Source organism: Vicugna pacos, chromosome 23, assembly GCF_048564905.1.
Source record: "Vicugna pacos chromosome 23, VicPac4, whole genome shotgun sequence".
Taxonomy (NCBI): Eukaryota; Metazoa; Chordata; class Mammalia; order Artiodactyla; family Camelidae; genus Vicugna; species Vicugna pacos.
Genome location: NC_133009.1, coordinates 34,391,900 through 34,407,959, shown reverse-complemented (window position 1 = coordinate 34,407,959; position 16,060 = coordinate 34,391,900). Strand labels below are relative to the sequence as shown.

The window sequence follows — 16,060 nt, the reverse complement described above, 5'->3', positions numbered from 1 at the left end:
CCCCATCTTACTGAGAGGAGCAAAGGCGCTAATTAAATCATTTAAAATGGACTAGCTGACCAGGATTACCAAGGACAGATACACACGGGGTTGCTGACCATGTGAAGGTTGCCTTCCCTGAGCACCTGCTGGAGGAGGCGTCACATGTTGAAGGAATGAATGGATGAGTGGATGAGTAACTTTGGATCTTTTAACTATTAAGGTTACTTCTATCTTCAGCAGAATATTTTCGAAATTATGCAATTTTGGTGATGCCTAAACACATTTAGACTGAGTAAATTTTAAGCAGAAATTTCAAAAGAACTTTCAGATACCCTCCTTGTAGAGAAACACTTCTGTTTTCTCCTGTGTCTGAAAACACATGATCATTTCTCTAAGTACATAATGATATTTTTCAGGGAAAAAAAAACTATGAAACTTTTGTACGGAGCAGCTCATAAGCTCCTCAACGAGGCATACTAACCTCGGCTAGTCTTAACATAATAAACAAGTCAGACGCCAGTTGATTCCCTATGGAATACCATTTACGCAGACAAATGACCAAACCTGGACAGACCTGGTGGTTTCATTCTACAGGTGCAGCCCATTATCACCCATGAGGTCGCCCATCCACGTTCCTTGGAGATTTCATTTCCTGATTCATAGGACTCTTGCCAGCCCTGCTTCTGCTATAATTGTGGGTGATTTCAACAGCCCTCCACGGGTGTCCCTTTCAGTGTCTTACCTTAGGCACCTGGTCTCATGGTCAAGGCCGAACTGAAACCAGCAGTCATCTTACCCTCCATGTGCTCAGTTTCATTCAATGCCCTGCTTATTCTCTACCTCATTTCTTCTAAGACGCCCAACTCTGAACAGCCCTTTGTCCCCACTAGAATCTGCTGTCCACTGTTCTGCTGCCTTTTCATGGTCCTTAGACACCTGGGGGGCTCTTTGTCCCTCCGTAGCCAAGTCAAATTCCCAGATCAGTGCTGGTCATCAGTCCTTTGCTGAAGCCCTAAACAGACCATGGCGGGCTCCCTGCTCTGGGCTGGCACTGAACTCAGCCCCGTTTCCCTTTCCTCTCTTCCTCCTGCTCCCGGTTTCTGTCCTTCCAGGTTTTCTACCCACCAGCTGGCATGAGACTCCCTAGAGCAGCTGGCCACACCACCAGGGGGGTCCACTTGCTCTCATGAGGCAGCATCAGGTGCCCAGAAATGCGCTCCCCCTGGTGGATAGCAGACGATGGAGGATGATGCCTAGGGCCCCGGGTTGAAGGAAACTAGACTCTTAGCCATTGAGTTTGCAAGAGTCAGCAGTGTTAAAGATGAATAAGACCATTTAGACGATACAAACAAACGGTAACACTTCATGAAGTGGGCAGTCTGCATTCCCAAGGGTCCAGAGAACTATAGAAATGGGGCGGGAGGCAGGAAGCCTTTATAGCATAAAGAATCAGAAACAAGGAAGAGAAAAAAATGGAAAATGAATAAGGAACAAGGAAATGACTGCAGAGCCCAGAGCTGGCTTGGTATTTGGATTGCTGACTAGAGATCCTCTGTTTCTGGTCAAGTGGGGCATTTACAGGGACAGGAAAGCTACCTAAGTTTTGGTTTGTCAACCCGGCCCCAGGGCAGGAGCCGTTTCATCTTGGGCTCGGAAATTTATTTCCACAGTCGCATCTGTAAAATACCTCAGCCAGTCCTTACGTCTCTGTGACCATCACCAGTCATTTCTTCAAATGGGAGCCAGTTTCTAGTTGGTTAGCTAGTGAGGTCCGCGATGTTGACAGAGCTGTGGATGGAAGCTGCTTGGTTCTGCGATGTTTGCTTTCTGATTGAAAACCAAACCGAGCCACCCTGGGCGGTGAGATGGAGTGCCGGCTGCCCCTGGAGTTGCCCTCTGACCGGCTCTTGAACCCGGCCCACTGCTTATGCCGAAGCATCTTAACATAGTGAAGAGACGTCCCAAGGGTCGTTCCCTGGGGGTTGATGGAGTTTGGGGTTCAAATCAGAGGAGTTGCAGGGTCTGACGTCAGCGTCTCTTTAGCCCCCGCGGCCGCGTCGTCTTGCCAGGCAGGGCTGCTGAGTGGCTGCGTGAGGTGTCCCCTGCCAGCGCTCGGCGCAGCGCCTGGCGGCTGCTGCTGGCCAAGAGAACGCGTCCTCAAGTCGTCGTGTCGAAAATACGGTGTCACCAAAACCTGTCAGCAGACGTCACGGCTACTTTACTAGGTAGGAAATCAGGCCAAGGCTTTGCGGGCAGCGTTTTATTCGGCTTATTTGTTTCTGGGAGACCATCCAGTCGTGTGCCCCAGTTGGTCTCCGGATCTCTGCGTTCTCTTACCTTCTGCGGGGGACGGGGTGCTGCACTTTCTCTGAGCGTTTCTGACGGAAGCTGGTCGGGCCGTGCCACCTTAACTTACTACTGTGACCTTCGGCTTGGATGTGGGGCATTTTGACTTTTACATTTTCAGCTTTTAAAGCTATTGAGGAATATGTTAGAAAAGTCTTCAGTCTGTGCTCATGTTAGAGCCCAGGAGACGAGGACGAGGTGGAACTCAACTCTGAAATGCAAGTAAGAGCGCTCTGGTTCACGAGTCATTGATGTGGCTGGTCTGACCGGCCCGGAATAGTTAAAATTGTTATTCAGAAGCTCAGCGTGGTCACGTGAGCCCCTCTCTGCCCAGCGTACTGGGACACACAGCTGCGCTTCACAGGGCTGTCCTCTCCCCAGATGGTCCGAGGACCTTCGGAGTTGGTCCAGAAAGACCAGAGGCAAACGGGAGAATCTCCTTAATGCGCTGACAGTGTAAATGGGGGGGGGGGGGTGTGGAGGACTTAGGGGAGACTTGGGGCCTGGGGAACTCCCTTTCCTTCTGGAGTTGCATCTGTAACACAGTTTTGTGGCTGAAAACCAGGCTGCACCGTTTCATGCATCTTCACCCGGTGAGGCAATCACCAGTTTGCTGCTTTGGCCCCTGCATGCTTCTTCCAGAGGACCCACCTGGGAAGTGAGTCATCTTTAACATCCAAAACCTAGAGCATGGCGTCCAGAGCTCTGACCCGCAGGCGCCGAGCGAGCACCCCTGCGGTTTGTGCTGGGCTGGCTGCGCCGAGGGGGCGGGGCCTCCAGGCTCAGACGTGCTTGGTGCCAGAGTCCCGGAGCAGGTCCTTACCCAGCTGTGTTCCTTCTCTCACGGTGGGCTTTCCTCTGTGGGCTCTTGGGAGCCCCGTGTAGCAGCAGACTTCTCCTGGGCCAACCTCTATCCCAGAGGTTCCAGATCCCCGGAGTAAGGGGGGAGCTCCACTACCTGACTCACGAGAAACTCCTCGAATCCCTAAGTTGGCCCCCCACCTCCCCCGAGAGCATTTCAGAGCAGCAGAGACGTTAGCAGTTGAGGTCTCTGTCCAGTTAGAGCCCGTTGAGCCCTCTGTCCCACCTGCCCGAACACCTTCGGGTGCACACAGAAGAGAAGACCCTCGAGTGGACTTCCCAGCACAGACATTGGCCCAGCAAGTGAATGTCTGATTTCCAAACTGAAGGAAATCAGGTGCTTACTTTCAAATTTAAATTTCTCCTGCTGAAGTTTTACCTAATGAGGCACTTGGTCCCTTTGGAAAATGTGGCACATTTTCACATTTTCCTGAACAAGTGTGAATACTCAGATTAAATGTATTGTATTAAACAAGTACATCAAAATGCGCCTGGAACTTCAAACACGAAAGACATTTTGGGGTAGCAAGTTTTGCTCCATTTCCCTGTACAAGGAAGGGTTAAGCAAGTCATTTAAAGATTCGATGAGAGAATTCTAAGTTTGACAACTAGTGAAAGAAAATGATAGAATATGTCATCTCATCCAGCAGGTGAAGGAATGCCTCCCGCTAGAAAAAGATTAAGCGGCAAAGAGATGAGTAGAGCACCCACAAGGGGGCAGCAAATGCCAGGGCTCTGGGTTCAAGGACACACCTTCAAGGGCTTGGAGCAGAGCCAGGGGAAGGTCGCTGTGCCATGGGCTGAAATAATACATAAAATAGATAAGAAGCAGGTTTATTCTGTACAGCACAGGGAACTATATTCAATATCTTGTAGTAACCTAAAGTGGAAAAGAATATAAAAACAAATGTGACTGTGTGTGTATATATATGCATGACTGAAACATGCTGTACACCAGAAATTGACACATTGTAACTGACTATACTTCAGTAAAAATAATGAAATTTAAATTTAAAAAGAAATAATAAGCCAGAACATTTATGGTTTTGAAGAGCACATTAATAAGTTGTTCTTTTGTATTTCAAGAGTAACAGGAATAAAATAATACTATTTTATTTATTAGTTTAGTGACAATGTGAAGAATGGTTTGGGGAAATGTCAGAATGGGTGAGAAGACTTTTGAATTGCCAGGACTATGACAGCATACATGTCAAAGACAGAAGTAAAAACGAAAAAGGAATACTGTCTCTCGCTTGGCACAAGCCATCATTGTCTCACTGAGGAAATGACACACATAAATACATGGGAAATGACATAAATCGTGTTACTGAGACAGTACGTATCAATGCAAGATTGATTCCTTTCCATCGTGCAAAAATAATCTTAATGTTTTGTTTGGTTTACATAGATAAAAATGTTGAATACAGGAATTATCTGATATTTATTATATTCTCATGTTATTACTATGACCTCAGATTCACATCTAATGTGTTTTAAAAGCATTTGTAAAAATTAAAATATGTTCCTATTTGTTTTACTGCTGATATTCAACTGTAGTCTAAAACTGGGGTTTAACACATCAGAGTGTATCTATGCGCCTTATGTAGTAATATTTTCCCCTTGTTATTCAGAAACATCATTCCAGCCACCACATCAGATCAGAACTTACAGCATAACACACCAGCTCAGCAATATTGTTATTAAAAGTTTACAAACATTTCCCAGATTTGTATATTCTTATGTTTGTTTATTTTTTCTGTAATATGTAAATGCAGCTAGACTCAGAGTTGTCCCAGCCTGTGAAATAGAGTATATAGTATATTTTCATCTTTGCATTGGTTAACGTACCTGGGAATGTCAAAATTACTTATTGCATACGTGCATTGATTTGGCCAGATAACTAACCCATATTTTACACAATTACACTTACATCGCTGAGTCAGAACATAAAGTAATTGGAGAAAAATTTTAAATAGAACAAACTACAGTATTTTTAGTTTCTGTATTGGTTTATGATGATCCTAGTACCTACGGAAAATAGACTTATTATGCCATTTTATTTCTAAAATGTTATATATTCAAATGTATTTAGGTCGCTGAGGTCCAGAAATAGATTGGCAGTATTAATATTTTAATCATATGTAACTAAGCCTATTAGAGAATAAAATTTATAAATATTAAGTATTATAATTGAATACAAGTAATACTTTGTGGATATGAAGGGCACTGCAATGAAATACTGCATTATTTAGGTGTTACTTGGTTCTAGATTTTCACTAGGGGGCAGACTTACACAATGCATTCAATTTCTCAGTTGACAACAACATAAATGGTGTAGGTCCATTATATAGAACAGAAATGGCACAGCTCATAAATTTTGTTGTGCCATCCAATTTCCATTCTAGAAGTCACTTAAATACAGCGACTGGGTCACTCGATCATATTATTGCTGACCCTTACTAAGACCTCAACTATATCTAGCGACCCGTGCATGTGTTTCTGTCTGCTGTAATATGTTAGAAAAGGATTATAAACCAAAGAATTCAAGTAATCACAAATTTGTCTAAAGTTGGGAAAATAATATAAATGAAAGATAAAAACCATATTCCTCAGAGAAGACAAAAATTTCCAAAATATGAAATACATTTTTTTTTCATTTCTTTATAGCTATGTTTTCTCAGAAATTCCTTCTCTGGCCTTTTTAATCTCAACACCTTCCTAGATGTTCCTCATAAGTTATCTTATCCATTCACTCGTGCCTTAAATCTATTTCACTTGTGAACCATTCAGTCAGCCCCATTTACACCCCTAGACAAACAGGTACAGGCTTATAATTTATCAATTTTTTGCAGTTTCCTCTGTGAGGTCGTAGAGTCTAATTGAAAGGCAGGAATTTCACATTATACTTCTTTTTATCTCCTGGAGGGCAGAGCTTTTGAATAACAAACACTTGATATTAAAATGCTAAATTAGATACTAAATATTGTCCTCAATAAATTGAAACAATAACAAAGTTATGATCTAACTACTATTATTTAGGGGTAGAGCGAGAAGTCCAGATTACAAATGATTAAAATAGAGTTGACTTTTAGTATCTGAAACTTAAACGTGTTGCTAGATATTCTGACTAATTTACTATTTGGTGGGGGCGGGTCATTTGAGTTTCCTTTCCCATGGTCTGCCTACCTGTTTATTGGAGGGAGGTGTTCTAGAACCCAGCTGGTAGATGTGACCCAGGCTCTCCTGCCTACTGGAGCATTACTGTGAATGTTTTATTTGATCTCTCTGTGCCTCGGTTTCTTCATCTGCAAACTAATAATTGTCAGTCAATCACAGAGTAGTTTTGGGAATTTGAAGAAATAATAAATGACTCTCTTGATTTCCTCTGCAAATTGGAAACTATCGAGATGCAAAGAAGTCAGGCAGATGGAGCCCCAGATACTAGGCAGAACGATGTAGCTGGTGTCTGGCGGAGCTGGGCTTCCTAGACCTTCCCCGGGAACCGCGATCGGGGCCTTCTAGGCAGCCACTCGACTTGCCCTGCAGGGCTGAGCTCACCTCGTGGCCTGGCTCAGACCAGCACAAACCAGAAGACGCTGAAAAGGCAGAGTCAGCGGTGAGCCGTGCAGCCCCACGTCCGCCCAGGGAAGAGGGGGTGCAGACGGAAACGCAAAGCAAGGACATTCCTCCCTGACGGTCTGAAGACTGCATGAGTTAATTCATGGAAAGCTCTAAGAATAATGCTCTTTAAATTTTAAATATTATCACTTTTTGTACCTTTTTTTTACCCTTCCAAAAGATGACAAAGGGAAAAGACAAAGAGGGAAAACCTTAGGTCAGTTAATTTTCCTTTGCAGAAGCTCAGGGTATGAATATGGGGTTTATTCTCTAAACAAGGCTGTACGGCTTTATTTTTGCTGATCCATTTTGCCAGTATTATTTATTCATTTTCGTTTCTGTTGTGACAGATGATCGAATATTGTCTGTGACACACCATCTCATGGTAAATATCTTTAGTGATGGTATTTTAAAATATTTCTTAAAGGAATACTTTTTGAAACGTCCAGATGGCATGAGATTTGTCAGTTGGTGGCATTTCCCAGGCTTACCAGATGGAATTGCGCCGGCCCAAAGTCAATCGATTTTTTTTTTCAATCAGGCCACTCCTCTGGTTTTTCAAAAATTTCTGAAAAAAGGAACTTTATCAAATTTGCTACCATTGGGGACTTTTGAGCAAGAAGAATAGAGCTTCTAAAGGAAGGTCATGAGGAACACAGATTAGATGGTGTTTTTCCATAAAATAATCTAGTTAAATTGCACACCCTCCTTATCAAGGTTTAATCCACTGAACCAAAAATACACAAATAAGAGTTGAGAGATTTGCTTACTGTGACGAAAGGAATCTAAGGTGGATGACTGGGCACCAGGGGGGCAGCTGTGCCTTTCCTGGTGCTGCGCTTAAGCAGAGCGCCCGGGCTTGGGAGAAGCCAACCAGAGTTCACCGCAAGGCGTAGTGTAATCAGCCATGAAAGTCAAGTATCCAGGAGCCATTGGGGATTCGACTTTAAGCAACTGTCAAGTTTCATGTCCAGTGAGATTTGATAAGAACTTTAAATAATTGTTGAGATGTCGAAGTATTGAGACTGAGGAGGAAAGCAAGGAGGGAAGAAAGTGCATTTCAAGCAGAAGTAGCATCACGAGAAAAAAAGAAAAAAGCGAAGAGGGGAGTGCCACCCCCGCAAGCCCTCTCCCAGGGCTCCACTCCGTCTCTCCTCGACGGGGTCTGAGGTTAGTGCTTCCTTAACCGCCTCAAGGTAACACAACTATCATGAACAGGGATGAAAGGCACAAATAAAATTATACTTTTAACATTAAAAATCAACAGAAGAAATCATGTTCTGGTTGCTGTTTTGCTGATACTATTTCAATCCAATTGATTACAGTTTACCTGCTGTACCTAAGGAATAGTTATATTTGCAATATTTGCCCTCAAAATGGAGATGAGGCCGTATAGTTAGTACTCGCTGTATTTCTTCCTATAAGGAGTGGATTTCATGAGGTGCCTGACGGTACCACTGTTTTCAAAGGCTTTGATTAGGTAAACCTCAGGTAACTCCCATCTCCAGGTCCATCCATGTTGCTGCAAATGGCATTGTTTTATTCTTTTTATGGCTGAGTAGTATTCCATTGTATAAATATACCACAACTTCTTTATCCAGTCATCTGTCGATGGACATTTAGGTTGCTCCCATGTCTTGGCTATTGTAAATAGTGCTGCTGTGAACATTCGGGTGCAGGTGTCTTTTTAAATTAGAGTTCCCTCCAGTTATGTGCCCAGGAGTGGGATTGGTGGATCATAGGCTAAGTCTATTTTTAGTTTTTTGAGGAATCTCCATACTGGCTGTTTTCCATAATGGCTGCAGCAAACTGCATTCCCACCAGCAGTGTAGGAGGGGTCCCTTTTCTCCACAGCCTTTCCAGCATTCATCGTTTGTGGACTTTTTAATGATGGCCATTCTGACTGACAGAAACAGACTTGCAGACATAGTAAACAATCATATTGTTACCAGGGAAAAGGGTGGGAAGGGATAAATTTGGGAGTTTGAGATTTGCTAGTGTTAGCCACTATATATAAAAATAGATTAAAAAAAAACAAGTTTCTTCCATATAGCACAGGGAAATATATGCAATATCTTGTGTTAACCTTTAATGAAGAAGAATATGAAAATGAATATGTGTATGTACATGCATGACTGGGACATTGTGCTGTACGCCAGAAACTGACGCATTGCAACTGACTCTACTACAGTTAAAAAATTTTTTTTAACTAAAAAAAAAAAGTTAAAAAACTTAAAAAAAAATGAAAGACATACTATAGGAGAACAAAGCTGATTATCATGTGAACTGGCTGCCACAGAGAATCTCAAAATATTTGAACCGGGAGAGCTGCCAGCGATACTAAAGATCAAATCAGCAACACAGCAACACTGAGAAGGTGTTTGCTGTGGTTTTTATCCAGCCCCCCCCTTTCTTTTCTGAGGGGAAAATCGTGTGTGCATCTGTGTGTGTGTGCGCATGCGTGTGTGTGTGTACGTATAAGACGATGGAGGTAAACGGGAAGAATGCTAATGCAAAACTCTGGGACAAGTGGAAATTCTCAGGATCCTCTTAGAACAACACTGTCAACTGAGCCTTGGTCTCAGTGCATTACAACGAATTGTTATTTTACTTAAAGTATTTGCTCTTCTCAGAAGTTTACTGTAGCAAGATTTGACATTTAAAATCAGATCCTATGAGAGCAGGGGCCATAGAAGATCAAAGAACTCACATTACGGACAATAAGGTCATCGTGTGACATTTTTGTCAACCAGCATATTCATATTGTAAATTTCTATTTCAGTATCATCCACAAGGTAACTTCTTACATCAGCTTTATGAATCTGTAGGAAGAAAATACCTAATAAAAGCCAAATTACTGATTTTATTTTTCTGATGATGCTAAAACATCAGTTAAAATATTCTTTGGGAACTAGAGTTTCATTTTTCTTGCATTGTACTGAACAGTTTATGTGCGTGGCCTAGTCTGATAATTGCGTGCAGTTTTATGCCTCGGGCTTCGAAACACTCACTCATTTATAAAGATGTTGTTATAAAAAACCCCACATTGGATTATTAGCGTAACGCAAATGTTTCTTTGAAATGTAGGTTGTTTTCCAGTCTCAGTATTATCACAGAGCTGACTCATCCAGCCAACATGAGGTTCATGCAGTTCAGAGCTAAAGACTGTTACTCCCTTGCTCTTTCAAAGCTGGAAAAGGTAAGAAGCCTCATTATTAACTTGCATTTAACCTTCCGGTTTAAGAGAATAACTTTGGAAATTTCCACATATGGAAAGAAATGCCGTGAAATAGTAAAACTCAAAATGCTGTTTTGAATTTCTACTGGGGGGCTAAAATCTTAATTGATAACTTTTTAAGTGTGTAGGGATGGATTTGAACCACTTACATCACAAGTGAACGTGATGGAGATGTATCATCATTAAGCATAAACTGAAAGCACGGTGTATGAGAGACCTAACTGCAGTGGGCGTGTGTATGCTCACTTACAAGGTCATTATTGACAATATCACGAGTGCTGTGCCAAGAAATCTATATTTGAGTAGAACTTTGCAGTTTTCAAAAATCCTTAAGGTCTTTGAAGACTTGTAGGCTTTGTTGAAAATTAGTTCCCAAAAGAGATATCCAAGACACAGTCTGAGAAAAAGCCAAGTGTTTTCTTACGTAATTAAGGGAGACTGTCACCGCAGGAGAGCTTTGACGATGCCTGGGAGTAAGAGAAGGAAGGTTGAAGTTTATTAAGAATTGGAAAATTTATTTAATGAGGCTCTTTCTAAGTGGGGACTTCTTAAGGTTGGGAAGAGGTTGGAATAATGCTAATGGAGACAGCAGAGTTGCAGTCCTGTTTGATGGACAGCAACTGTGGTTTCCATCCTTAGCGTCCAGGCTGAGGGAAAGGATAAGTGGGTTTTGCATTCAAGATGTACTTGATGCTAATATACTGGAAGAATTTGATGTAAGAGGGAAGAATAAGATTCAATCTTACATGTGCTAAAATATGTGAAGTCTCTGCCATCTTCATTGTTTATAACGGTGTAACACAGAGGTGAGGATGCCCTGCAGTTTTTGGTGAGTTTTTCTTTTCACTGCATTTTGTTTTGGTTACTGTTACTCCAGCGCTGTCCTGACTCCCGGGCAGTGTATTGTTAGTGAGGCTAGAAGGTCTGAAATCAAGGTGTCTCCTCATCCTGTCTTCTTGGAAACTGCTTTGAGATCATTGAGACAGTATGGGTGGCTTGGACTTTGTTGTTTAATGACTTTTTCAGTTTTAGCTCCTATTCTGTTGGCATCCAAGAACACACACTTTTTAAATGTTGGAAGCTGTTAATCTCTGAGCTCCCTAATTACTTTTGTCTATACTTGAAACTAATTCTTACCTGAGCAAGTTTCTCGTAATGTCCAACCAATTGCAGCAAGTAATCATATACACGTGCCAGTGTTAAACAGATGGACATTCTCATGGGCCAGGTCTGGGAGTGGCACACAAATTCCGCTTAGATGCCCTTGGCTAGAGCGCAATCATATGACCACACCTACCTTCAGGGGAGGCTGGGAAATGTAGTCCAGCCATGTGCCTAAGACAACATTGGGCAGTGGGTTTGGTGGACAATCAACACTCTGTTCACATGCAACATGCCACACTTTCTTCAAATTTATAAAACATTTCCTGAACGGCGTGCTTTAGCTTGAATCCTGTTTTCCCAGTAATAGAGTCTTCCCCTAGTGTCCTTGGGGTTTAGTTTCAGGACATCTCCCTTCTCACCTCCGCAGTAGATACCAAAATCCAAAGATGCTCAAGTTCCTTAAATGAAGTGGTATAGTGGCTGCATATAACATACTCACATCCTCCCATATACTTTAAATCATCTCTAGATTTCTTATCATACCTAACACTGGGTAAATGCTGTGTGAATAATTGCTACTGTGAGGCAAATTCAAGTTTTGCTTTTTGGAACTTTCTGGAATTTTTTCCCCCAAATATTTCCGGTCTGTGGGTGGTAGAATTAGCAGATGTGGAGCCTGCAGACACGGAGGGTGAACTGTACTTCCATGTTTGGGCATTGATCCTGGGCGCAACAGGCGAGAATGTCAGTTATTTTGAATGAATTCACTGTATGACAGCAAGAAGGCAAAATTTTACGTGTATTAGAAAGTTCAAGCCACTAAATATTTACTGAGCACCTGCTCTGAGCCATTTGCCTTGCTAAAGGATAGAAGTTATAAACTTGAATAAAAAATAGAATTTATAATTTGATGGGAGACACAGATCTGTAGGAACAAACTAAAGCACATTGCCTTATTCTTTTTTTAAATTCTGCCCAAACAAGTCGAACTCTCTTGTATTCACAATCTGAGTACTAGAATGGCTAGGTGGGAGTTTGGTGCTGTCTTTCCACACAGGATTTGATTCTCTAGAAAAATTTCTTATCCAGTTTTTAGGAAAATATTTACCTTTCTCCATGTTGGTCCAGAAAGAATTTCAGGATAATGCTAATTACTTTCTATTTCTTTAAACGTTGCCTGATCTACTCTGGAGGCGTGATGATATGTGACTTCTATGGATAACTATTTTAATGTATAAATGTGTCTATTAAGAATGTACACAGTGTTATCATTTCACACAACAGGTTCAGAGTTGCCATGGAATGAATGTCTGTTTCCCCCCCAAAATCCGTATGTTGAAACCTAACCCCTAATGGGATGACATTAGGAGGCGGGGCTTTGGGGAGGTCATTAGGTCACGAGGGTGGAGACCTCATGCAGGGGATGAGTGCTCCGTGAAAGACACTGCAGAGCCCTCCCTCACTGCTCCGTCGTGTGAGGACACACGCAGAAGGTGGCTGTCTGTGAGGCCATAGGTGGGCTCTCGCCGTCACCAGATCTGCTAGCCCCGTGATTTTGTGCTCCCCTGCCTGCCGTGCTGTGCGAAAGAAACTTTTACTTTTTATAGGCCACCCCGTGTATGGTGTTCTGTCATAGCAGTCCCAACACAGAAGTCTTGACATCTGCCCAGAATAGCTGTTCGGGGCACAATCCAGGAAATGCCTTCACCAAGACTGTGATGTAAACGGCTCCCCCTCCAGCAGCACCGCCAAGCAGCTGCATACGTGTCTGCTGTGAATGTGAAAACGTGTATCAAACTTTTAAAACTATTCAAACTATAAAATACAGAAAAGCGATAGATTTATATAAGTTAGAAAAGTTTAATTATTAAAATTGTATAATTTTATTGAGCTAAATATTTCATGAAAATAAATTACAGCACCATAGTGGTTAACATTTATTATTTTCAAAGCCAGCAACTACTTGTCTTTTAATAAACTTACATGCCTGATGTAGATGGATTTAGTCAACCTACCTAGACTAAATCATGAAAACACAGAAAGTCTGAACAGCCTTGTAACTAGTATGGAGATTGGATCAGTAATAAAAACTTCCCAAGAAAGAAGAACCAAGGATCAGATGTCTTTGGTGCATTCCAGCAAACATTGAAAGAAGAATTAATGCTACTCCATCTCAAACTCTTCCAAAAAACTGGACAAATCTTAACTTCTGCTTTCAAAAAGGGCTTCATGTTTGTGTAGTACCAACTTACACCAAAAGAGACTCACAGCTCAAGTAGAAAAAGGAGACATTTTGAAACACTGAAGTCAGCACAGTACAGATGTATTACATTGGAAAAATTAACACTTATTTGCAAATTGGTTACTCTTAAATGCCTTTCTCCATGGCATAAACTTCAGAAGAGTTTCTTGAAAGCATCCATCCATAATGCTGTCATAATATGTAACTTGAAATAATTAGAGACAGGCTCAGAAAATGTTCTGAATAATTAGCTTACTGTTGTGCATACATTTCTCCGCAAGATTTAAAACTCTTATTTTGTATTTTAAAAAAGCATCTCCTTTAAATCCCTTCAAGTAATGTGATGAGAATCTAGAATTATGCTTACTCATATTTGTAATGTATTTGTTGTCATAATCAAACTGTATCAAATTATTCAAACACTGACATTTCGATATTGTTGGCTTTGTTTTTTTGTTTTGTTTTTGTTTTTTTTGGCAAAATATTTGCTTTCTGGAAACTAGGACTAATCTTTTATTTTTTGTAATATCTATAACCATTATATTTTCTTAATTGCTTATGTAATTTTTTAAAAAATTTATTCTTGGGGTCTCAAATACTGCCATAAAATTTTAAAACTAAGTTATGACAGTTTATTTTTAATATATTACGTACACCATGGTATATTCGTATATGACTTCAGTCTTTACTTTGAAAGTGACTTTGTTCTGTGGAGCCCCATTTTTGAATGCTTACGTCATGTAAGACAGTTATAACAAACATCCATCATGTGTTCATGTGATTAAAACTTATTTAAGTGGTTTTTTTTTAGAAGCGTAACATATGGCATAGTCTTTTGGAGGTAGTATAAAACCGAAACACATAGTCTGGGTTCAGCAGTGAGTCATTCTTCTGAATTCCTGTTCATCTTTCAAAAGCATGACACAGTCTTCGCCGAGAGCTCTCCATGTCATAGCACTTTTGCAGGAAATTCATGCACTTTGTTTACCTTTCAGATGCTCAGATGTCTAAGTATCACCTTTAAATCCACAGCCTCCCTTCCTTAGAGCTGATCCCGTGAGTGACGGTTCTAATGCTCAATGAAAACGAGGGAAACTCTCTTGAGCGCCACTCCAGCCTAACTTCTACACTGACGCTCTAGTCAGGAGTGGGAGCGCTTCTTTAATTATGGTGTCAAGATTATTTCCTGACTTTTTCTGACCTGAAACTTCCCCAGTTGGGACTGCCTGCTGCTTCTGCAGACATTTTAAACCTCTTTTCGGTGAGGTACCTGCATTCTACAAGCCGTGTTGTTTTTCAGTCTTCCCCCTATCCTGGGAATTATTGTTGATTTAACCTGTTTCAGTTATTTTAAAAATTGTAATTGTATTTTGTGAGTTTTTGAGCATCATTAAATGATACAGAACTTACCTTCATTTGTTTTTCTAAGTAAATACACGTAGTTTATTTTACAGTTTTATAAAAGCGTAAGAAAGAACAGTGGTTGGTTTTCTCCAAACTTTAGCTTTTAAAAGTACAAATATTTTAAATTTCTTACCCTATAAAGAGAAAAAGGAATAGGGTTGTGCACATGAAATTCATGGCTGTTTCCTATTTGCTTGGCTAACTTCTCTTCTGAGGTTCGGATCTGATGTCATTTCGTTCGTGACACCGTCCTCTTCTTCCCTGGGCCTCCCGGGTACTTGAAGCCCTGTGCAAGCGCACAGTCCGTGGCCTCGTAAATGTGTGGCTTTGCCTCTCTCCTCAGGAAAACTACGAATCTTTGCAAAACTAGAACATAACCACTAACCGAGAAGTGTTTGCACTTATTCCACTGCTTAGAATTTTTACTAAGCCATGAGAATATTCTGCAGTCAATTCGAATTCTTCTCTTTTGTTTTCTTCAACACACATTTTAAACGTATTTTTAGTTTACTGTGGTATTTCTGATGTTATCACTGTTAAGCCTACGTTACTGTTTGGATGAGGTCGGGCCTGGCGGGCCCTTTGCCTGACGTCTAAAGGGGAAACTTGAGCGCCTGTCAGTGCCAGCAGGTGAAACCCTTTGGTCCAGTGACTCATTTCTAAGAAACAATGAGTCTAAAACAGCAGATGCTTTCAATTCTGGGCGGTCGTTGCCATGATACCAGATTTTCCAAATTTAAAGAAATCAGAAGTATAGACCTTTATGTTAAATGTTGGAGACTTGTTAGACTTTAGTAAATGTTTGCAGGCTGAATGGAGCATCTCTGTAGTTCAGATTTGGACCCTTCACTGTCAGTGTGTAACTTCTAGCCTACATGTTGGTCTTTTGCGATAGAGGGAGGTAGATCAAGGATAGAGTCCCCAAAATCAAACTGGAATGGACGGTCAAGACGATTAATCGTGTTCAAGTTTTTTCATAGGTAAAAAGTAGCACTGGTAAAATGCAGTTTGAAAATTTAATACAACTTCTTCCTTGTCTAGAAGGAAAGAAGGCAAGTAATTGTGGAACTTGTTCTAATCCAGTTGGAGTTACTTTCTTGAGCTGTTATTTTTTCCTATAACTTTAAAACTTGTAGGCCTTACTGTGTAACTAGTAGGGATTCACGGATACGCACTATTGTATATAAAATAGACAAACATCAAGGACCAGCACAGGGAACCACATTCATATCTTATAACAACCTATCATGGGAAAGAACCTGAAA

At 41.2% G+C, this 16,060-nt stretch overlaps 1 protein-coding gene across 1 annotated transcript in view; it reads left to right on the top strand.

Annotated features, from left to right (window-relative positions):
* The window catches only part of KCNT2 (potassium sodium-activated channel subfamily T member 2), a 173,817-nt gene that overhangs the window by 112,169 nt on the left and 45,588 nt on the right, over positions 1-16,060 (top strand). The window contains exon 17 of the mRNA XM_072948260.1: positions 9,895-10,006. Within this exon, the coding sequence (XP_072804361.1) occupies positions 9,895-10,006 (112 nt within the window). The remainder of the gene's footprint in view (positions 1-9,894; positions 10,007-16,060) is intronic.